Source organism: Haliotis rufescens, unplaced genomic scaffold (genome assembly GCF_023055435.1).
Source record: "Haliotis rufescens isolate VD_foot unplaced genomic scaffold, xgHalRufe1.0.p SCAF_15, whole genome shotgun sequence".
Taxonomy (NCBI): Eukaryota; Metazoa; Mollusca; class Gastropoda; order Lepetellida; family Haliotidae; genus Haliotis; species Haliotis rufescens.
Window position 1 is genome coordinate 8,276,603 of NW_025963835.1, and position 24,937 is coordinate 8,301,539.

A 24,937-nucleotide genomic window follows, 5' to 3' on the forward strand; every position below is an offset into this window, starting at 1 on the left:
GCTGTAAATGCAACGTAAGGGAGATAACCCATGTCATACCACTTCGAACATATTAAATTATTTTATTAGAACATTTAAAATTTTACCATGCATTAGTCTTACGTCGCTGAAAACAGGTGGATCTGGGAGACAATGTTGTTTCACTTGGTATGAACACAGAAAACACCATGGAACGGAACGTCAGCAAAAATTTGGCGAAATAAAGTTTGATAACATATATGGAGACATTTATAGATCTTTTACAGTTCTTATATACGAGGGTGCAAATCCCATTTTGGTACGTGCTGAACCATTTTATGTGGTATTCCGTGTCTCACAGTGCAGTACACTGGATGCCATATTCATACGGTACGCGAAACGCCAATATGTCAATTTTAGTCGGCAACTCAATTCGATATATCTCCGATGTTTTCATACACTCATACACTCAATATACATTTCAAACATTCATTCATTATACCAGGGAGTCTATATAGTCTTTGTATAAGTCTACCTTATGATACATTTCAAACATTCATTATACATTTCAAACTTCCGTTCATTATACCAGAGACCATATAATGTGTCGCAGTTCTAACAGCATCAACACTAAAATGTACATAGTCACTAAAAACCACAGAGAGATCAAAGTTTCTGGTCCATGTGTGTATCGATTCGCTTTTTTGGGGTACGCCTACCGTAAGCGTCGTCCAGTTGATTAGGTACGAGTGGGCATGGTTATCCAACATGTGTGTACGACTCCGCTATAAAAGCTGAGTATACGGATCTCCGTGGGTACGGATTGTCCAGTTCCCATTACAAGACAGGGTGAAGGGCCCTACAGACGTATTGTTGGAAATAAAAACTTACGAGTGAATCAGTTATGATTATTTGTACAGTATAGCTATTAATATAAATATCACTTTCATGCCAGAACAATTTTGATGAGTTAATTAGCATTACTAGAGTATATATAGTTCAATCCAATTGTAAAGTAGAAGTATTAAGTAACACGTAATATGCGAACTAATTATCTAACTTTGGACTCACATCGAGTAAGTCACTGTAAAGTGACAGTGCCAACGATTGTAGGTACTTACAATTCCTTTGACACATGGAGCCGCTGTTATTGGTCTTGAACTATCCAACTTTAGTAGCTAACAACGACGCACGCACGCACGCACGCACATGCACACACGAGGTGTGGTGGGATCAGGCTATATCGGTACCGCGTCGATGTTTGGCATGGCTAAAATGGCAAAATTATATTAAAATGGCAACGGATTTCGTAAATTATTCGGTATAACCACTGTACATACGGAAACCAGAATCCACCATTAAACCATACATTAGTTATCGTACATGTTACTTGTGGAGTTTAAACAGCTTTCAATCCACCATTCTCCGATTCTGTTATAATGATTAACAAATGTTACTTTTCATGATTCGACATCCTCACAAAACATTTACTAATTTTCATGATATTTCTTCTTAAACATTGATTTATTAATATGACAATAATAATCAAATCGTTTGCCAAATCACTTCCCAGCTTCTCTTTACATCTATGTAAAATAAAAATGTAATAACCATTGAATAAATATTCAGCACCGATAGTCCGTCAGCAGGCTCTTTTATCGTTAACGTAACAAACAAATTAATGTTGAATGGCCTACTAAACGTTAAATAAATAGAGTATATTTCATGAAAGTAGCTTCTCCTCCACATGGGATATCCTATTTATTATTTCATTACAAATGTAAAACATTGAAACGTAAAATCTCCCTACCTAACACACAGGAACGGGTCACCACCCCTTGTATTTGCGACAAGTAGTTTCGTGTTTGCAAAATCATAAAAAAATATAAACAATAGTAACAAAAAACATTTAGGGTCACGAAAATTCTATATCAAACATATAGATATGATTATATAAAATCAACTTTAACAAAATGATATTCTTGAAAACTCCGAGACCGCTGTTGGCAGTGTAATAATACACGCTGGTCAAGTAATAAAATGAATAGGCGCTTTGCTAAACGAACGGTCTCGATTGACGAGTTAAATGAGAAATTTACAGTCTATAACGGAACATTTTCAAGAGAATAATAAACGCCATGAAGCGATAGTAACTCCATCAATTATTTTGCCTTGTCAATGTGGAACTAACCTAAAAAGGAAGTCAACAGTTTGTGAATGGGCCAAACACTTACGATAAAGGGAGACAATTTGAGGGGAGGTCACTCTTGTATGACAATAGTTCCGTGAAAGTGTTATGTTCACAGCAGTGAAATAACAAGTCTTATGTTCACTGCAGTGAAATATCAATTGTTATATTCACGTCAATGAAAATATCACTTTTCTCAACTTCGGAAAACTCAGTCTTTCACACACAAGTATATAAAAAACACAAAACATTCAGTGTAGACGCATTATTATTGTAAGTATATTTTACTGAATTAGTTACTCTTTATATTTTTATCTTTCTTTATTATATACATGTGAGGCACATTGTTAAAAATATCATGAGGCTTGAAATGCTAGTTAGTCGTTTGCTAGTTAAACATATAATCTTCATCAGAATGTGACGCGCGTACTTATTGTGTGTTTCACCTTTATTGAGCCCAAAGAGTATAAACAATAGTATGAAAATACGCTGTCGTTTTCGTCTGACCGAGGTGCAAAAGGTAGATCTATTATTAAAATGCTCCGTATCGTTTGCAGTTTACCAACAATTCATTATTATACGTTATTGACAAATGAAAATAGCAACAGACTTTCCCGACTTTTCAAATCGGCGTTCCTGTCGATTTACATAATTGCCATTCATTTTTTGTAAAGTCAGGGTCCGGATCCACAAATAGGTCGCATCGTTACGGCTTATCTCCGGCTTACGAATGTGGTAGCTCTACGGACAGCTGGATCCGGGCTCAGCTGCAGGGAGCCTACCTCGCTCTGAAGACTCAGTAAGTCTAGGGCAATTCGGCGATAGATGGTCATGTGATTAAAAACATCACGTGACTTTAAAATGGCCACCTCTGTGTAGTTTGGTGCTTGTTTACACTGTGTCTTTGTGTGTCAATAATGTTCAAACTACGTCAATCAGTATTTAACTGGTACAAAACTATTGCTCGCAAAAGCACATCTGCACCAATGACTTCTGAGTTGCAGGAACTCGAACGTCAAGCAGCTGCCATTCCGTTTGCCCATGCGAAACTTGGGCCGTTTTTCCAAGACAAACCGGAGTTGCACAATCAGTTCACAGGGGACACAATTCTTCGTAGCTATCTTAGAAGGCACATACCTTCACAGGTAAACGCTTAAGCTGACCATTATTCATTGTGAAAAGGCGTCTGTCTGTTGATGAAACTAACCATTGAACGGCGAATGAGTTCAAAGGTCAAGATCGTTGGAATGATCACGTGGAACTAAGCCCCCCCCCCCCCCCCCCCCACACACTTTTATAACTTCTGTAAAATGAAAGTTGCTGCATTTTCCTATAACAATATAATTACACAGAGATGTAGAATATTAAATTTTCTATCTGAGAGAGTAAACTTAGATTCTAATTGTGTAAATAGTGTCTTGAATTAAATTCACCCAATGTAGAACACATTCCATTTTTTGTACTTTTCAAGTTTTTTGTCTTTTAAGGGTCCGACCACTTGATATTCTGGAGGGGGCCTTGGATTTTGTATCAAGATTAGGTATATTTTCTGTGACAGCTACGTATACAATACTAGATATTGTTTTATATAAAACTATGAGCCTGATTTTTTTTAAAGAAAACTACATTACAATAATGTAATTTTTGTGGCAGTCAATTTATTAATTATTTATTTCACGAATTCTCTGGGAAAATATATTTTTTCTGATGGCATCATAAAAAAACCTAGCTGTCAACCCCTGGATGTCTAAATGCGTGAGAACCCAGGGTGCAGGGTCTGCAGGCCCCGCTGGGTCCAGGGCTAAGCCAAAGTCCCCCCGGCGAAAACTGATTGAATGATTTTAAGACCATTTTAATTTAATGGCCTTAGAGAGCATGTATTCTGAAAAATTATATTTTTATCTACATTTTATATGAATGCGTGAGAATTTCCCAACCTTGCGTGTGAGCGTGACATAGGTGATAAATGCGTGAGACTCACGCGAGATGGGTGAGAGTTGACAGGTATGAAAAACCCAAGTGTTTAATAGTAAGATGTCAGGATCTTTGAGAAAATTATCTCAATTAAGTAAGTTAACAATGCAATAGTAAGATGTCAGGTTCTCTGAGAAGAGTATCTGAAATATGTAAGTTAACAATGCAATCATCAAATGACCATGTGTATCAACTTTCTAATTATCATTTGTATTTTATGCATGTCTATGTTTGTACAAATGTTTGTTTGTAGTCAGTTGTATGTGGTCAGTGTACAATATTAAGTTCAATATCGCAGCCTTCTACTCGATTGCATTGCAGCTCCGCACTCAAATTGCCTGAAGCCTGATCAGGTAGCGGTTCCAAACATGCCCACTTATACAGCCTCTCTGATTTGACAGACATTCGTAAGATTACTGACATATTGAAAAGACTTTCTTATCAATATCTCTTCACCAGCACTTGCCAGCAATTGAATCGGACCTTGAGAGATTTGGTGGAAGGGTCGCGACAGATCTGTATGACCTTCACCTGCAATGTGACAAGGAGCTTCCACAGTTGGAGCAGTTTGACGCGTGGGGTAGACGAGTTGACCGCCTCATCACATCCCCAGCATGGAAGGCGATGCATGACGTTTCCGCCGAGGAAGGCCTCATTGCCATTGCATATGAGAGGAAGTATGGAGAATGGAGGTATATAAGACAGCGGGAGGACACAGTATAGGACTGTGTTTCTTACACTCTCTCTTGGTGGATTAGAAAAAGTCTAAAGATTCAACTGTAACATGCAAATCAAACCAGATATTTAAAACACAGTATCATGTCTGGCCACTGCAGATTTCGAGTAAAGATCACTAACTCTTCTCTGTGAGAACTAATCATTTGTTACTGTATATATAGCAAACATCCTACTTTCAAACCGCTTGCATTAATTTTCCCTGACAAAGCAAAAACCAAGCTATGTCTGTCAGCCTTCTAATTGTGCTTAGGACAAGTAAATATCCAATGATGGCAGTTCTCAATGATGAATAACATGGGAGGACTGTATTTCTGTACCTATTCTCCAAGGCTTGATTTCACAACCTGAAAATAAACAACAGTGTCAGAAAACATAACCTCAGTTCTAGGAAGCTTGTTTTTGTTATCAGCAGTCTCCTTCAGCTCCTCACATTCTTAACAGTTGTTGTGCATGCACCATCTCCTACTGTGTTAGTGTTCAGTTGTGAAGCTCCATGCCGTGTTGTAGTGCAGGGACGGATCGAGGAGTTTATAAAAGGTGGGGCTTCCACTTAGGCCATTTGTAACTTCAGTGGGGGATGTGTCGGTGTTTCCATCCCTCATTCTACCCAAAAAATCACAAACCCTTGTTAATAATTTTTCTTAAACAAGTCAATCTTCATGTTGTCACGGTAGGAAATGCACATGTATACAAAGTGTCATCAGATGCAAAACAGGGGGATGGCCACCCCCAGAACCCCACTCTGTAGATGTGTCACAAGTATGGGTCCATGGAGTCGGTATGAGTACATGTTTTTTGGGTGGGCTGTTACCTGTTAGTGACCCCATCTCCATCGATATTCATCTTGTTTAATATATAAGTATGTACGGAACTGGGTATTATGCTAAATTACTTCTGATCTTCTTTTGATGTATAGGCAGTTGGGTGGCCTAGTGGTTGAAGCATTCGCTTGTCACGCCGAAGACCTGAGTTTGATTCTCCACATGGGTACAATGTAATAATTTGTTAATTTGACGTTTACACGATATACAGCTTTTCCATGGGACGAGAGGTCAGTCACATGACCGCGAAATTGATGTTCATAAGTGTATGAACGACACAATTTGACGCTCATACGTTTTTCATGAGACCGTTTTCTTGAAATGACGTAAACACAGACAGACTACTTCCACATCCTGGGGAAACCCCTGTGAATTCCCTAGGACGAAAAACATACATAAACATATTTCTGATCATTTAGAACCTTTAATCTTGGTCTCAGCATTTCAGTATACATTGAGAAACGTAAGAGAGTTTGACTGCATGATTGTTCATGAATTTCCTCGCTACGGCCCATCCTAATGAACAAACGAAAAAATGCACATCCAAACTATGGTCAGTATCGACTTGATCTGTGTCTAGGCTGACAGCGACCGGCTCCAGCAATCTACGAATTTACCTTGGTGTCTGTTTGACGCATCTTTAATCACCTTTCAATAATCGGTCAGTTGATCAATGATGACTAACACATGTAACCGCCACAGGTTCATTAACAACTTCGGAAATCCTCCTGTCACGATTATCGTGTCGGCCATTTTGACGTCTTGTACTTGATGTAAATGTATTACGACGCGCTGTCATTGTGGCTGACTTACTGAGGTAGTTCATTACAGACCTTTCTCATCTAATGGGGATATTATATGAACACATGTGTTGCGTAAAATGTTTCTGAAGAGCAAGTTCTGCATCCATACGCTCATGTCACCTCTCTTTTTGGGGAACTATTTTATTCCGCGATATAGCTGGTTGTTGTTGAAGTCACATGTACTAAATAAAATTGTGTTTAGATCTTGGCCTACATCCTTTGAGGTAAGAAATTTTGATTAAAAATTATTAGAATTGACTTTCACTTTGTGTGAGTTCATTGGAGTATGAACCTCCATAGAGCGAGGGCCAAACATTGTATGAACGTCGTCGCAAGCTCCGACGTTCATACAGATTGGCCCTCACTCTATGAAGGTTCATACTCCAATGAACTCACACAAAGTGAAGGTCAATTCTTAATTGAATATCCCTTCTGGTGTACCCCACCTTGATATTGCTAGAATAATGTAAAAGTACACTCACTCACTCACTCACTCACTCACTCACTCACTCACTCACTCACTCACTCACTCACTCACTCACTCACTCACTCACTCACTCACTCACTCACTCACTCACTCACTCACTCACTCACTCAAATGCAAACATGACACTGAATAAGGCACTAATTGTTTAATTGATGTCAACTGTTCGTGGTTGGCTTGGTTACTGCCTTGGCTGGTCATGTTTACTTACCCCATTGATATATGTTTGTACCAAGTCTGTAAAACTGTTTATCATGTCGGTGCATGGGTATTAAATTCCTTCATATCACTGAGTTTCCCAGGTAGCCCGAATGTTGACTGTGTTCCAGCCGCCTGTACCAGATGGCCAAGGTGTACCTGTTCTGCCCCTCTGCTGGGCTGTACAGCTGCCCCCTGGCAATGACAGATGGAGCTGCCAAGATCATTGAGGTACACATTGAAGCCACATCCCAGCAACCTGGCACTCATAGTTTTCACAATCATTGTGTCACACCTGCTTTCATTTTGTCAAGTATTTTTTAAGAGGTACTGTTCTGAAAGTTCATCAATTAATCAATACAGTTTTGTTAATGGTTTTGAAAACATAAAATTATCAAGCATTAAAGGTGAGAGCCAATTTTGGAGGTGAAGCTTGAGGGAATCTAGTGTATTGTACCACACATTTAACTATCTGAATAATATCTATTATCATGCTGAGTCCTGTATGCATCAGCATAGGTTTCCCTGACAACAGCCGGAGGCTTCCAGACTATAATGGGTGGTATTTCAGTGAGGTAGATGTTCTATTTCTGAGTCCCTGTTACACATAGGACCTAAGTCAAGTTGACAGATTCCACTGTAGACGTATGGTATCCTTCATGGCTATTCCTTCTTCCAGTCTGTGAAGGGTCAGCATCCATGGTTGATGGAACGGGCATATAGCCGTCTTACCTCTCGAAGTCCAAGTGAATTCTGGACTTCGGGACAGTGGATGACAGAGAGGAGAGGAGGCTCTGATGTTGGTAGGTGTTTCAAGTGACTACAGGAGGCCTTAGATGTTGGTAGTTCTCTCATGTCTTTACAGGAGGCTGTGATATTTGATATGCCTCATGTCTGTACAGGAGGCTGTGATGTTGGTAGATGTCTCATGTCTGTACAGGAGGCTGTGATGTTGGTAGATGTCTCATGTCTGTACAGGAGGCTGTGATGTTGGTAGATGTCTCATGTCTGTACAGGAGGCTGTGATGTTGGTAGATGTCTCATGTCTGTACAGGAGGCTGTGATGTTGGTAGGAGTCTCAGGTCTGTACAGGAGGCTGTGATGTTGGTAGATGTCTCATGTCTGTACAAGAGGCTGTGATGTTGGTAGATGTCTCATGTCTGTACAGGAGGCTCTGATGTTGGTAGGTGTCTCATGTCTGTACAGGAGGCTGTGATGTTGGTAGGTGTTTCATGTCTGTACAGGAGGCTGTGATGTTGGTAGATGTCTCATGTCTGTACAGGAGGCTCTGATGTTGGTAGGTGTCTCATGTCTGTACAGGAGGCTGTGATGTTGGTAGGTGTCTCATGTCTGTACAGGAGGCTGTGATGTTGGTAGATGTCTCATGTCTGTACAGGAGGCTCTGATGTTGGTAGGTGTCTCATGTCTGTACAGGAGGCTGTGATGTTGGTAGGTGTCTCATGTCTGTACAGGAGGCTGTGATGTTGGTAGGTGTTTCATGTCTGTACAGGAGGCTGTGATGTTGGTAGATGTCTCATGTCTGTACAGGAGGCTGTGATGATGGTAGATGTCTCATCTTTCCACAGGAGGCTGTGATGGTGGTAGGTGTCTCATGTCTGTACAGGAGGCTGTGATGATGGTAGATGTCTCATCTTTCCACAGGAGGCTGTGATGTTGGTAGATGTTTCATGTCTGTACAGGAGGCTGTGATGTTGGTAGATGTCTCATGTCCGTACAGGAGGCTGTGATGTTGGTAGATGTCTCATGTCTGTACAAGAGGCTGTGATGTTGGTAGATGTCTCATGTCTGTACAGGAGGCTGTGATGTTGGTAGATGTCTCATGTCTGTACAGGAGGCTGTGATGTTGGTAGGAGTCTCAGGTCTGTACAGGAGGCTGTGATGTTGGTAGATGTCTCATGTCTGTACAGGAGGCTGTGATGTTGGTAGATGTCTCATGTCTGTACAGGAGGCTGTGATGTTGGTAGGTGTCTCATGTCTGTACAGGAGGCTGTGATGTTGGTAGGTGTCTCATGTCTGTACAGGAGGCTGTGATGTTGGTAGATGTCTCATGTCTGTACAGGAGGCTGTGATGTTGGTAGATGTCTCATGTCTGTACAGGAGGCTGTGATGTTGGTAGGAGTCTCATGTCTGTACAGGAGGCTGTGATGTTGGTAGATGTCTCATGTCTGTACAGGAGGCTGTGATGTTGGTAGGAGTCTCAGGTCTGTACAGGAGGCTGTGATGTTGGTAGATGTCTCATGTCTGTACAGGAGGCTGTGATGTTGGTAGATGTCTCATGTCTGTACAGGAGGCTGTGATCTTGGTAGGTGTTTCATGTCTGTACAGGAGGCTGTGATGTTGGTAGATGTCTCATGTCTGTACAGGAGGCTGTGATGTTGGTAGATGTCTCATCTTTCCACAGGAGGCTGTGATGGTGGTAGGTGTCTCATGTCTGTACAGGAGGCTGTGATGATGGTAGATGTCTCATCTTTCCACAGGAGGCTGTGATGTTGGTGGGTGTCTCATGTCTGTACAGGAGGCTGTGATGTTGGTAGGTGTCTCATGTCTGTACAGGAGGCTGTGATATTTGATATGCCTCATGTCTGTACAGGAGGCTGTGATGTTGGTAGATGTCTCATGTCTGTACAAGAGGCTGTGATGTTGGTAGGTGTCTCATGTCTGTACAAGAGGCTGTGTTGTTTGTAGTTCTCTCATGTCTGTACAGGAGACTATGATGTTGGTAGTTCTCTCATGTCTGTACAGGAGGCTGTGATATTTGATATGCCTCATGTCTGTACAGGAGGCTGTGATGTTGGTAGATGTCTCATGTCTGTACAGGAGGCTGTGATGTTGGTAGATGTCTCATGTCTGTACAGGAGGCTGTGATGTTGGTAGATGTCTCATGTCTGTACAGAAGGATGTGATGTTGGTAGATGTCTCATGTCTGTACATGAGGCTGTGATGTTGGTGGGTGTTTCATGTCTGTACAGGAGGCTGTGATGTTGGTAGATGTCTCATGTCTCTACAGGAGGCTCTGATGTTGGTAGGTGTTTCAAGTGACTACAGGAGGCTGTGATGTTGAGGGATATCTCATGTCTGTACAGGAGGCTGTGATGTTGGTAGATGTCTCATGTCTGTACAAGAGGCTGTGATGTTGGTGGGTGTCTCATGTCTGTACAAGAGGCTGTGATGTTGGAAGGAGTCTCATGTCTGTACAAGAGGCTGTGATGTTGGTAGGTGTTTCATGTCTGTACAGGAGGCTGTGATGTTGGTAGATGTCTCATGTCTGTACAGGAGGCTGTGATGTTGGTGGGTGTCTCATGTCTGTACATGAGGCTGTGATGTTGGTAGGAGTCTCATGTCTGTACAGGAGGCTGTGATGTTGGTAGGTGTTTCATGTCTCTACAGGAGGCTGTGATGTTGGTAGGTGTCTTATGTCTGTACAGGAGGCTGTGATGTTAGTATATGTCTCATGTCTGTACAGGAGGCTGTGATGTTGGTAGATGTCTCATGTCTGTACAGGAGGCTGTGATGTTGGTGGGTGTCTCATGTCTGTACATGAGGCTGTGATGTTGGTGGATGTTTCATGTCTGTACAAGAGGCTGTGATGTTTGTAGGTGTCTCATGTCTCTACAGAAGGCTCTGATGTTGGTAGGTGTTTCAAGTGACAACAGTAGGCTGTGATGTTGGTAGATGTCTCAGGTCTGTACAGGAGGCTGTGATGTTGGTAGGTGTCTCATGTCTCTACAGGAGGCTGTGATGTTGGTAGGTGTCTCATGTCTCTACAGGAGGCTGTGATGTTGGTAGGTGTCTCATGTCTCTACAGGAGGCTCTGATGTTGGTAGGTGTTTCAAGTGACTACAGGAGGCTGTGATGTTGAGGGATATCTCATGTCTGTACAGGAGGCTGTGATGTTGGTAGATGTCTCATGTCTGTACAGGAGGCTGTGATGTTGGTAGATGTCTTATGTCTGTACAGGAGACTGAGATGTTGGTAGATGTCTCATGTCTGTACAAGAGGCTGTGATGTTGGTAGATGTCTCATGTCTGTACAAGAGGCTGTGATGTTGGAAGGTGTTTCATGTCTGTACAAGAGGCTGTGATGTTGGAAGGAATTTTCATGTCTGTACAAGAGGCTGTGATGTTGGTAGATGTCTCATGTCTGTACAGGAGGCTGTGATGTTGGTAGATGTCTCATGTCTGTACAGGAGGCTGTGATGTTGGTAGGAGTCTCAGGTCTGTACAGGAGGCTGTGATGTTGGTAGATGTCTCATGTCTGGACAGGAGGCTGTGATGTTGGCAGATGTCTCATGTCTGTACAGGAGGCTGTGATGTTGGTAGATGTCTCAAGTCTGTACAGGAGGCTGTGATCTTGGTAGGTGTTTCATGTCTGTACAGGAGGCTGTGATGTTGGTAGATGTCTCATGTCTGTACAGGAGGCTGTGATGATGGTAGATGTCTCATCTTTCCACAGGAGGCTGTGATGTTGGTAGTTGTCTCATGTCTGTACAGGAGGATGTGATGTTAGTAGATGTCTCATGTCTGTACAGTAGGCAGTGATGTTGGTAGATGTCTCATGTCTGTACAGGAGGCTATGATGTTGGTTTATGTCTCATGTCTGTACAGGAGGCTGTGATGTTTGTAGTTGTCTCATGTCTGTACAGGAGGCTGTGATGTTGGTAGATGTTTCATGTCTGTACAGGAGGCTGTGATGGTGGTGGGTGTCTCATGTCTGTACAGAAGGCTGTTATGTTGGTAGATGTCTCTTGTCTGTACAGGAGGCTGTGATGTTGGTAGATGTCTCATGTCTGTACAGGAGGCTGTGATGTTTGTAGTTGTCTCATGTCTGTACAGAAGGCTGTTATGTTGGTAGATGTCTCATGTCTGTACAGGAGGCTATGATGTTGGTAGATGTCTCATGTCTGTACAAGAGGCTGTGATGTTGGCGGGTGTCTCATGTCTGTACAGGAGGCTGTGATGTTGGTAGATGTCTCATGTCTGTACAGGAGGCTATGATGTTGGTAGATGTCTCATGTCTGTACAAGAGGCTGTGATGTTGGCGGGTGTCTCATGTCTGTACAGGAGACTGTGATGTTGGTAGATGTCTCATGTCTGTACAGGAGGCTGTGATGTTGGCATGTACCACACTTCAAACAGTGTATTCTTGTTGAGTCCTCCCAACCAGGAGAATAAGGCTATTGCATTCTGGAGGTATGTTTACCAACAATTACCCAAAAGTTTTCTATTTTGTCTTCAATATAGATCCATATGAACAAGTTCAGGTGTCATCATTGTTGGGAACATGCTTGTGGAGTTTCAGCTTCATTTGTCTTGTGGTTTCTGTCACTTTCTGAGGAGATGATGTTTACAGAGCTTAGCACATTTGAGAGAATTAAGAGCATGGTCCGAATGCATATGTTGAATTAAGGACAATATTTATAATATTTCAGAAAATAGGAACATGTCTTGATGCCGACTACAACCTAAAGATACCAAATTTAATAACATTTCTAACAAAAATGACTGAGTAATGGCCATTAATGGTGCTGCGGCAGACTTGAGCCTCTTGAATACATTTAGGTGTCATCATTGGTGGGAAGAAGCATGTGGAATTTCAGTTTCATTGGTCTGGAGGTTTCTGAGAATATGATGTTTACAGTTTGAGGAAATGCGTTTCAAGAGAATTTAGGAGCATGGTCAAAGTGTACAGCAGGCTGTGACATAACCTCATTGGACCAGCAGTCAGGTGAAGTGGAAATGATGTAAGTTAAAGTATTTATAATATTTGTAAGATAACTTACTCCTTGAAATGTCATGTGTGGTATTAATAGTTATGTCTTATTCTGCAGCTCGAGGCACTGAGACTTTGGCTGTGTCACAGGATGATGGCAGCTATACACTCCATGGTTACAAGTGGTTCTCCTCTGCGACAGATGCTGATATGACCTTCACCCTGGCTCGGTGTATAGACCAGAGTGGTAACATAGTTCAAGTAAGTGAACATTTTCAGTTGTCCATTATACATTTAAGTCTGAATACATCTTGACCTTTGAACTGCCCAGATTATCAGGATGAGTGATTGATGATTTACTCCATTGTTTCATCTGTATCATGGCGACCATATCACCATGGTGACTTGTTTGTACCTCACCTGAAGGCCATGTTTGGGCTTCACCTGAAGGCGCTGTGTGCATCATGGTGACATGTTTGTACTTAACTTGAAGGCCATGTTTTGACTTCACTTGAAGGCCATGTTTGTACTTCACTTGAAGGCCATGTTTGTACTTCACCTGAAGGCCATGTGTGCATCATGGTGACATGTTTGTACCTCACCTGGAGGCCATGTTTGTACTTCACTTGAAGGCCATGTGTTTATCATGGTGACATGTTTGTACCTCACCTCAAGGCCATGTTTGTACTTCACCTCAAGGCCATGTGTGCATCATGGTGACATGTTTGTACTTTACTTGAAGGCCATGTGTGCATCATGGTGACATGTTTATACCTGACCTGAAGGCCATGTTTCGACTTCACTTGAGGGCCATGTTTGTACTTCACCTGAAGACCATGTGTACATCATGGTGACATGTTTGTACCTCACCTGAAGGCCATGTTTCGACTTTACTTGAGGGCCATGTTTGTACTTCACCTGAAGACCATGTGTGCATCATGGTGCCATGTTTGTACCTCACCTGGAGGCCATGTTTGTACTTCACTTGAAGGCCATGTGTGCATCATGGTGACATGTTTGTACTTTACTTGAAGGCCATGTGTGCATCATGGTGACATGTTTATACCTGACCTGAAGGCCATGTTTCGACTTCACTTGATGGCCATGTTTGTATCTCACCTGAAGGCCATGTTTGTACCTCACCCGGAGGCCATGTTTGTACTTCACTTGAAGGCCATGTGTGCATCATGGTGACATGTTTGTACTTTACTTGAAGGCCATGTGTGCATCATGGTGACATGTTTATACCTGACCTGAAGGCCATGTTTCGACTTCACTTGATGGCCATGTTTGTATCTCACCTGAAGGCCATGTTTGTACCTCACCCGGAGGCCATGTTTGTACTTCACTTGAAGGCCATGTGTGCATTATGGTGACATGTTTGTACTTTACTTGAAGGCCATGTGTGCATCATGGTGACATGTTTCTACCTCACCTGAAGGCCATGTTTCGACTTCACTTGATGGCCATGTTTGTATCTCACCTGAAGGCCATGTTTGTACCTCACCTGGAGGCCATGTTTGTAATTCACTTTAAGGCCATGTGTGCATCATGGTGACATATTTGTACCTCACCTGAAGACCATGTTTGTACATCACTTGAAGGCCATGTGTGTATCATGGTGACATGTTTGTACCTCACCTGAAGACCATGTTTGTACTTCACCTGAAGGCCATGTTTGTACTTTACTTGAAGGCCATGTGTGCATCATGGTGACACGTTTGTACCTCTCCTGAAGGCCATGTTTGTACTTCACTTGAAGGCCCTGTGTGCATCATGGTGACATGTTTGTACCTCACCTGAAGGCCATGTTTGTACCTCACCTGAAGGCCATGTTTGGACTTCACTTGAAGGCCATCTTTGGACTTCACTAGAAGGCCATGTGTGCATTTTGGTTACATGTTTGTACTTTATTTCAAGGCCATGTGTGCATCATGGTGACATGGTGTTTGTACTTCACTGGAAGGCAATGTTTCGACTTCACTTGAAGGCCATGTTTGTATCTCACTTGAAGGCCATGAGTGCATCATGATGACACGTTTGTACCTCACTTGAAGGCAATGTATGCATCATGGTGACATGTTTGTTCATCACCTGAAGGCCATGTTTGGACTTCACTTGCAGGCCATGTTTGTCCCTCACCTGAAGGCCATGTTTGGACTTCACTTGCAGGCCATGTGTGCATTATGGTGACATGTTTGTACCTCACCTGAAGGCCACGTGTCCATCATGGTGACATGTTTGTACCTCACCTGAAGGCCACGTGTGCATCATGGTGACTTGTTTGTACTTCACTTGAAGGCCATGTGTGCATCATGGTGACTTGTTTGTACTTCACTTGAAGGCCATGTGTGCATCATGGTGACATGTTTGTACTTCACTTGAAGGCCATGTGTGCATCATGGTGACATGTTTGTACCTTGCCTGAAGGCCATGTTTTGTCTTTACTTGAAGGCCATGTTTGTATCTCTCCAGAAGGCCATTTCTGCCTGATGTGTTTTTATCAGATGTCAGAAATTTCTGAAATAATGGAGTGTACTCTCTCCAGGGAAATGCCTAGTGAACTAGCAATATGACACTCAGTCATTGCTGGTCAGTCATCACCGTATCACAGATTCTCTGGATCATTTCTGGGGTTGCTGACATCGCAGGTCTTCTGGGATGGGGGTCATCTTCAAGGCGCTCGCAGCAATGCTTAGACACTGCTGCCCACCTCTTTACGTAGGAAGGGGCAGCATTCTGAAGTGGTGTACTCATATCTCACTGCAAGTACTTCATCACTGAACATTCCTGTGTGTGTAAGTTTTCTGAAGGTCACAGAATCCTGCATATTTTACTAACTTGTCCAGAAACAAAAGATTTCGCTCTTATGCACTTACTTGTGAGGCTCAGAACCGGATCAACCCTCTTATGTGTAGAGAAGAGAAAGAGAGATTCTAGGACTATGTGTGTAGCCCATGCACAAATATAACCAGGTACCAGGGAGTGCAATGTGAGATAGGTGTTGACATATTTTGTAAGATATACATATATTCCCTCACCTTTATTTCTGACCCCACTGTAGGTTTCAGACATGTCAGGCATGTGTGTGTTACAGGGTACACAAGGTTTGTCTCTCTTCTATCTGGAGCTCAGAGATGAAAATGGAGCGCTCAATAACATCCAACCTCAGAGACTGAAGAACAAGCTTGGAACGAGACAGGTGCCAACTGCGGAACTTCTCCTTGATGGTACACGTGCTGCTAAGGTAGGTAGACTTTCTACCAGGGTAGGTACAATCTCTACTAGGGTAGGTACACTCTTACTACCAGAGTAGATACCCTCTCACAACCAGGGTAGGTACACTCTCACTACTAGGGTAGGTACACTCTCTACCAGGGTAGGTACACACATTCACTACTGGGGTAGATACCCTCTCACAACCAGGGTAGGTACACTCTCTACTAGGGTAGGTACACTCTCACTACCAGGGTAGGTACACTCTCACTACCAGGGTAGGTACACTCTCACTACCAGGGTAGGTACACTCTCACTACCAGGGTAAGTACACTCTCACTACCAGGGTAGGTACACCCTCACTACCAGGGTAGGTACACTCTCTACCAGGGTAGGTACACTCTCTACTAGGGTAGGTACACTCTCTACTAGGGTAGGTACACTCTCTACCAGGGTAGGTACACTCTCTACCAGGGTAGGTACACTCTCACTACCAGGGTCGGTACACTCTCTACCAGGGTAGGTACACTCTCTCTACCAGGGTAGGTACACTCTCACTAACAGGGTAGGTACACTATCTACCAGGGTAGGTACACTCTCACTAACAGGGTAGGTACACTCTCACTACCAGGGTAGGTACACTCTCACTACCAGGGTAGGTACACTCTCACTACCAGGGTAGGTACACTCTTACTACCAGGGTAGGTACACTCTCTACCAGGGTAGGTACACTCTCACTAACAGGGTAGGTACACTATCTACCAGGGTAGGTACACTCTTACTGCCAGAGTAGGTACACTCACTACCAGAGTAGGTACACTCTCACGACCAGGGTAGGTACACTCTCACTACCAACGTAGGTACACTCTCTACTAGGGTAGGTACACTCTCTACCAGGATAGGTACACTCTCACGACCAGGGTAGGTACACTCTCACTACCAACGTAGGTACACTCTCTACTAGGGTAGGTACACTCTCTACCAGGGTAGGTACACTCTCACTACCAGGGTAGGTACACTCTTACTACCAAGGCAGGTACTCTCACTACTCCCACCCGTGAAGATATGGGTTAGAATAAATCTTCAGTAACTCATGTTTGCCGTAAAAGGCAACTGCGCTTGTCATAAAAGACGACTAACAGGATCGGGTGGTCAGGCTCGGTGACTTGGTGGGTGCATGTCATTGCATCCCAAATGCATGGATCGATGCTCAATCACTGGATTGTCTGGTCCAGGCGCGATTATTTACATACCGCCATCATAGTTGGAATATTGCTGACAAACAAACACACTCTCACTGCCAAGGTAGGCACATTCAGTACGAGGGTAGGTACTCTCACTAACAGGGCAGGTACATTCACTTCCAGGGTTGGTGTTTATGATGGACAGATGGACGGATGACAGACACTTTTCAGTCAGGTGGTTAAATATGTAAACAATAGTTTTCTTCCCTGTTTTGTCTGACTTCATTGGTATTATCAGGCTTGGACATCTATACCAGCATATGCACATTGCCAGACACTCTATGGTGCTTTTCAGAATAGTCTGGCTACTGTTTTGGTTTGCAGGTTTCAGCTGAAGGGCGTGGTGTGGCCTCCATTGCTGGCATGCTGACACTGACCCGACTGCATAACTCCATGGCTGCAGCAGGCGGCATGAGACGGTCAGTTGGCTGACAGAAGCTAACCTCACCACTGTCACAGTAACTGTAGACATGTCATATAGGAATACCTGATTCTAAAATGCTTCACTAAAGAATCAAAGGCAAAATCGTTGGGATGTTAGCGATTACCATGTCCGTCCGTCCGTCCGTCAGCTGTCCGTTTTGCGTTTTCTGAGGAGGACTCCAAAACCGTTAATTATTTCTTGTTGAAACTTGCTAAAAAGATCAGTTTAGTGGTGAACTGGTGCCTTTTAATGATTTGGAGTTTTGTTTTTACTTTGTTTCCCATGATTAGAAGATGGACTTTGCTGAAAATGAGGGTAGTGCTCATTTCCTTAGCAGAACTTCAAAACAGTTCAATATTTCTTGTTAAAACTTGCTATGTAGATCAGTATAGTGGTGAGCTGGTGCCTTTGGATAATTTGGGATTTTGGTTTTTGATGTATTTTCTTCCATGACGACAAGTTGGACTTTATTGAAAATGTGGGTAAGTGCTTGTTTCTAGAGCAGCACTCAAAAGCCGTTGAATATTACTAGATGTAACTTGCTATACAGATCAGTCTGGTGAACAGGGGCTTTTTGATGATTTGGGATTTTTAAAAACAAAATTATTTTCTTTATGTTTTCAAGACAAGTTGGACTTTACTGAAAATGAGGGTAGTGCTCATTTTTCCAGAGCAGAACTCCAAAACTATTTAATATTTCTTAACATCCTTCTTTCATAACTGTCAAGCAAGATGGCGCATCCACATCAATTTTCGGTGAAATAGTTTCTTTAAACTTTGAAAATTTAAGTATTATTATCTGGGTAGAAATATGGCAGGTTGATGTCAACCATCTCTCATGCCGCAAGCTCATCCCAAACATTTTTATTCCACTGTGTCCATGCCTCAGAAGTCACAAAGTTGTCCAAGGCAGGTGTTGGTGCCCTAGGAATTATGTCTGCCTCTGGACAAAGGAATGAGCAATCCTTGAAAAGTTTCATATCCACATGAACATGTGTTCCACATATGGCATTTTGCTACATGCTGCAGTCAAACAAAATGGTCACTGTTCTTCCTCCACCATGTTCATCCCAAGATGCCATTTTGCACTCCAGGCCTTCTTTTTACATCGGTTATTGTATCATGTCGTGCAACGATTTAGCCTATAATCTTTTATCATCTGTTTTACACTATTTCCTTTTAACAAATTTGATTTTGGTCAAGCATTTGTGATAACCATGCCATGAAGTATTAAATTAAGCAAAGCTGCTATGTTATTGCTATGTTACTTGCTCTTGATACTTGCACTGCATGTTACAGGATCGTGAACCTTGCCCGGGACTACAGCACACGCAGACATGCTTTCGGGAACCCTATCAAGAACTACCCTCTGCATGTCCAGACACTGGCCAGGCTGGAGGTGAATACTGTAGCTCGCTGTTGTATGCTGGCTTACATGGGTGTCACATAGGTTTCACATGAGCGTCACATGGGTGTCATATGGGGGTCACATGGGTGTCACATGAGCATCACATGGGTGTAGCAAGAACACACTGTTGTATGCTGGCTTACATTGGTGTCACTTGGGTGTCACATGAGTGTCACATGGGTGTCACATGGGTGTCACATGGGTGTCACATGGGTGTAGCAAGAACACACTGTTGTATATGGGTGTAGCAAGAACACACGGTTGTATGCTGGCTTACATGGGTGTCACATGGGTGTCAAATGAGTGTCACATGGGTGTCACATGGGTGTCACATGAGTGTCACATGGGTGTAGCAAGAACACACTGTTGTATATGGGTGTAGCAAGAACACACTGTTGTATACTGGCTTACATGGGTGTCACATGGGTGTAGAAATAACACACTGTTGTATACTGGCTTACATGGGTGTCACATGGGTGTAGAAATAACACACTGTTGTATGCTGGCTTGCATGGGTGTCACATGGGTGTAGAAATAACACACTGTTGTATACTGGCTTACATAGGTGTCACATGGGTGTAGCAAGAACACACTGTTGTATACTGGCTTGCATGGGTGTCACATGGGTGTAGAAAGAACACACTGTTGTATGCTTGCTTACATGGGTGTCACATGGGTGTAGAAAGAACACACTGTTGTATGCTGGCTTACATGGGTGTCACATGGGTGTAGAAAGAACACACTGTTGTATGCTTGCTTACATGGGTGTCACATGGGTGTAGAAAGAACACACTGTTGTATACTGGCTTGCATGGGTGTCACATGGGTGTAGAAATAACACACTGTTGTATACTGGCTTACATGGGTGTCACATGGGTGTAGAAAGAACACACTCTTGTATACTGGCTTACATGGGTGTCACATGGGTGTAGCAAGAACACATTGTTGTATGCTGGCTTGCATGGGTGTCACATGGGTGTAGAAAGAACACACTGTTGTATACTGGCTTACATGGGTGTCACATGGGTGTAGCAAGAACACACTGTTGTATACTGCCTTACATGGGTGTCACATGGGTGTAGAAATAACACACTGTTGTATACTGGCTTGCATGGGTGTCACATGGGTGTAGAAATAACACACTGTGGTATGCTGGCTTACATGGGTGTCACATGGGTGTAGCAAGAACACACTGTTGTATACTGGCTTACATGGGTGTCACATGGGTGTAGCAAGAACACACTGTTGTATGCTGGCTTACATGGGTGTCACATGGGTGTAGAAATAACACACTGTTGTATGCTGGCTTACATGGGTGTCACATGGGTGTAGCAAGAACACACTGTTGTATGCTGGCTTACATGGGTGTCACATGGGTGTAGCAAGAACACACTGTTGTATGCTGGCTTACATGGGTGTCACATGGGTGTAGCAGGAACACACTGTTGTATGCTGGCTTACATGGGTGTCACATGGGTGTAGAAAGAACACACTCTTGTATACTGGCTTATATATTGGTGTCACATGAGTGTAGAAATAACACACTGTTGTATACTGGCTTACATGGGTGTCACATGGGTGTAGCAAGAACACACTGTTGTATACTGGCTTGCATGGGTGTCACATGGGTGTAGAAATAACACACTTTTGTATGCTGGCTTACATAGGTGTCACATGGGTGTAGCAAGAACACACTGTTGTATGCTGGCTTACATGGGTGTCATATGGGTGTAGAAATAACACACTGTTGTATACTGGCTTACATGGGTGTCACATGGGTGTAGCAAGAACACACTGTTGTATACTGGCTTGCATGGGTGTCACATGGGTGTAGAAATAACACACTGTTGTATACTGGCTTATATATTGGTGTCACATGAGTGTCACATGAGTGTCACATGGGTGACTACACACACTATAGGAGTTCACACTAGATATATGTCTACACGCACTATAGGAGTTCACACTAAATATATGTCTTCACACACTGGGGGAAACCACACTCAATATATCTCAACACACACTGGGGGACATCACACCAAATATATGTCTCCACACACTGGGGGAGATCACACTAAATATATGTCTACAAACACTGGGGGAAACCACACTTATAATATGTCTTCACACACTGAGGGAAACCACAATAAATATATGTCTTCACGCACTAGAGGAGTTCATACTAAATATATGTCTACACACACTATATTAGTTCACACTAAATATATGTCTTCACACACTATAGGAGTTCATACTAAATATATGTCTACACACACTGGGGGAGATCACAGTAAATATATCTCTACACACACTATAGGAGTTCATAATAAATATGTGTCTACACACACTGGGGGAGATTACACTTAATATATGTCTACACACACTATAGGAGTTGATACTAAATATATGTCTACACACACTGGGGGAGATCACACTAAATATATCTCTACACACACGCGGGGAGATCACACTAAATATATGTCTACACACACTGGGGGAGATTACACTTAATATATGTCTACACACACTATAGGAGTTCATACTAAATATATGTCTACACACACTGGGGGAGATCACACTAAATATATCTCTACACACACTATAGGAGTTCACACTAAATATATGTCTACACACACTGGGGGAGATCACACTAAATATATGTCTACACACACTGGGGGAGATCACAGTAATACATGTCTACACACACTATAGGAGTTCACACTAAATATATGTCTACACACACTGGGGGAGATTACACTTAATATATGTCTACACACACTATAGGAGTTCACACTAAATATATGTCTACACACACTGGGGGAGATCACACTACATGTATGTCTACACACACTGGGGAAGATCACACTAAATATATGTCTTCACACACTATAGGAGTTCACACTAAATATATGTCTACGCACACTGGGGGAGACCACACTACATATATGTCTACACACACTGGGAAAACCACACTAGGTTTATGTCTACACACACTGGGGGAGATCGCACTACATATATGTCTTCACACACTGGGGGAGACTACACTAAATATATGTCTACACACACTGGGGGAGATCACACTAAATATATGTCTACACACACTGGGGGAGATCACAGTAATACATGTCTACACACACTATAGGAGTTCACACTAAATATATGTCTACACACACTGGGGGAGATTACACTTAATATATGTCTACACACACTATAGGAGTTCACACTAAATATATGTCTACACACACTGGGGGAGATCACACTACATGTATGTCTACACACACTGGGGAAGATCACACTAAATATATGTCTTTACACACTATAGGAGTTCACACTAAATATATGTCTACGCACACTGGGGGAGACCACACTACATATATGTCTACACAAACTGGGGGATACCACATTACGTATATGTCCACAAATGCTGGGGGAGATCACACTCAATATATGTCTACACACACTGGGGGAGACCACATTACATATATGTCTACACACACTGGGGTAGACCACACTAAATATATGTCTACACACACTGGGGGAGACCACACTACATATATGTCTTCACACACTGGGGGAGACTACACTAAATATATGTCTACACACACTGGGGGAGATCACACTACATATATGTCTACACAAACCTGGGGATACCACATTACATAAATGTCCACAAACGCTGGGGGAGATCACACTAAATATATGTCTACACACACTGGGAGAGACCACATTACATATATATCTACACACACTGGGGGAGACCACATTACAAATATGTCTACACACACTGGGGGAGACCACATTACATATTTGTCTACACACACTAGGGGAGATCACACTACATATATGCCTACACAAACTGGGGGATAGCACATTACATATGTCTACACACACTGGGGTAGACCACACTAAATATATGTCTACACACACTGGGAGAGACCACATTACATATATGTCTACAAACGCTGGGGGAGATCACACTACATATATGTCTACACACACTGGGGGAGATTGCACTACATATATGTCTACACACACTGGGGGAGACCACATTACATATATGTCTACACACACTGGGGGAGACCACACTCAATATAAGTCTACACACGCTGGGGGAGATCACACTAAATATAAGTCTACACACGCTGGGGGAGATCACACTAAATATATGTCTTCACACACTGGGGGAGATCGCACTACATATATGTCTACACACACTGGGGGAGATCACACTAAATATATGTCTACACACACTGGGAGAGACCACATTACATATACACACACTGGGGGAGATCGCAGTAAATATATGTCTACACACACTGGGGGAGATCACAGTAAATATATGTCTACACACGCTGGGGGAGATCACACTAAATATAAGTCTACACACACTGGGGGAGATCGCACTACATGTATGTCTACACACACTGGGGGAGATCGCACTACATATATGTCTACACACACTGGGGGAGACCACATTACATATATGTCTACAAACGCTTGGGGAGATCACACTAAATATGTCTACACACGCTGGGGGAGATCACACTAAATATATGTCTACACACACACTGGGAGAGACCACATTACATATATGTCTACACACACTGGGGGACATCACATTACATATATGTCTACACACACTGGGGGAGATCACACTACATATAAGTCTACACAAACTGGGGGATAGCACATTACATATATGTCTACACACACTTGGGTAGACCACACTACATATATGTCTACACACACTGGGGGATAGCACATTACATATATGTCTACACACACTTGGGGATAGCACATTACATATATGTCTACACACACTGGGGGAGACCACACTATATATATGTCTACACACACTGGGGGATAGCACATTACATATATGTCTACACACACTTGGGGATAGCACATTACATATATGTCTACACACACTGGGGTAGACCACACTAAATATGTGTCTACACACACTGGGGAAGACCACACTAAATATATGTCTACACACACTGGGAGAGACCACATTACATAAATGTCTACATACACTGGGGGAGACCACATTACATATATGTCTACACACACTAGAGGAGACAACACTACATATATGTCTACACACACTGGGGGAGATCACACTACATAAATGTCTACACACACTGGGGGAGATCGCACTACATATATGTCTACACACACTGGGGGAGACCACATTACATATATGTCTACAAACGCTTGGGGAGATCACACTAGATATAAGTCTACACACACTGGGGGAGATCACACTACATATATGTCTACACACACTGGGGGAGATTGCACTACATATATGTCTACACACACTGGGGGAGATCACAGTAAATATATGTCTACACACACTGGGGGAGATCACAGTAAATATATGTCTACACACTCTGGGGGAGATCACACTAAATATAAGTCTACACACACTGGGGGAGATCACACTACATATATGTCTACACACACTGGGAGAGACCACATTACATAAATGTCTACATACACTGGGGGAGACCACATTACATATATGTCTACACACACTAGAGGAGACAACACTACATATATGTCTACACACACTGGGGGAGATCACACTACATAAATGTCTACACACACTGGGGGAGATCGCACTACATATATGTCTACACACACTGGGGGAGACCACATTACATATATGTCTACAAACGCTTGGGGAGATCACACTAGATATAAGTCTACAAACGCTTGGGGAGATCACACTACATATATGTCTAC

The 24,937-nt window shown here is 42.7% G+C and overlaps 1 protein-coding gene across 2 annotated transcripts in view; it reads left to right on the forward strand.

Annotated features, from left to right (window-relative positions):
* The first annotated feature begins 2,979 nt into the window (after positions 1-2,979).
* Positions 2,980-24,937, forward strand: part of LOC124125455 (acyl-CoA dehydrogenase family member 11-like) — a 47,513-nt gene continuing 25,555 nt past the window's right edge. Inside the window, exons 1-8 of one of the 2 annotated variants that reach the window (XM_046488774.2) lie at positions 2,980-3,291; positions 4,580-4,812; positions 7,296-7,395; positions 7,844-7,967; positions 13,013-13,155; positions 15,992-16,141; positions 17,679-17,773; positions 19,078-19,177. In XM_046488774.2, coding sequence (XP_046344730.1) covers positions 3,064-3,291; positions 4,580-4,812; positions 7,296-7,395; positions 7,844-7,967; positions 13,013-13,155; positions 15,992-16,141; positions 17,679-17,773; positions 19,078-19,177 — 1,173 coding nt within the window. In that variant the 5' untranslated portion in view covers positions 2,980-3,063. The remainder of the gene's footprint in view (positions 3,292-4,579; positions 4,813-7,295; positions 7,396-7,843; positions 7,968-13,012; positions 13,156-15,991; positions 16,142-17,678; positions 17,774-19,077; positions 19,178-24,937) is intronic. The other variant, XM_046488773.2, reaches the window with a different exon arrangement.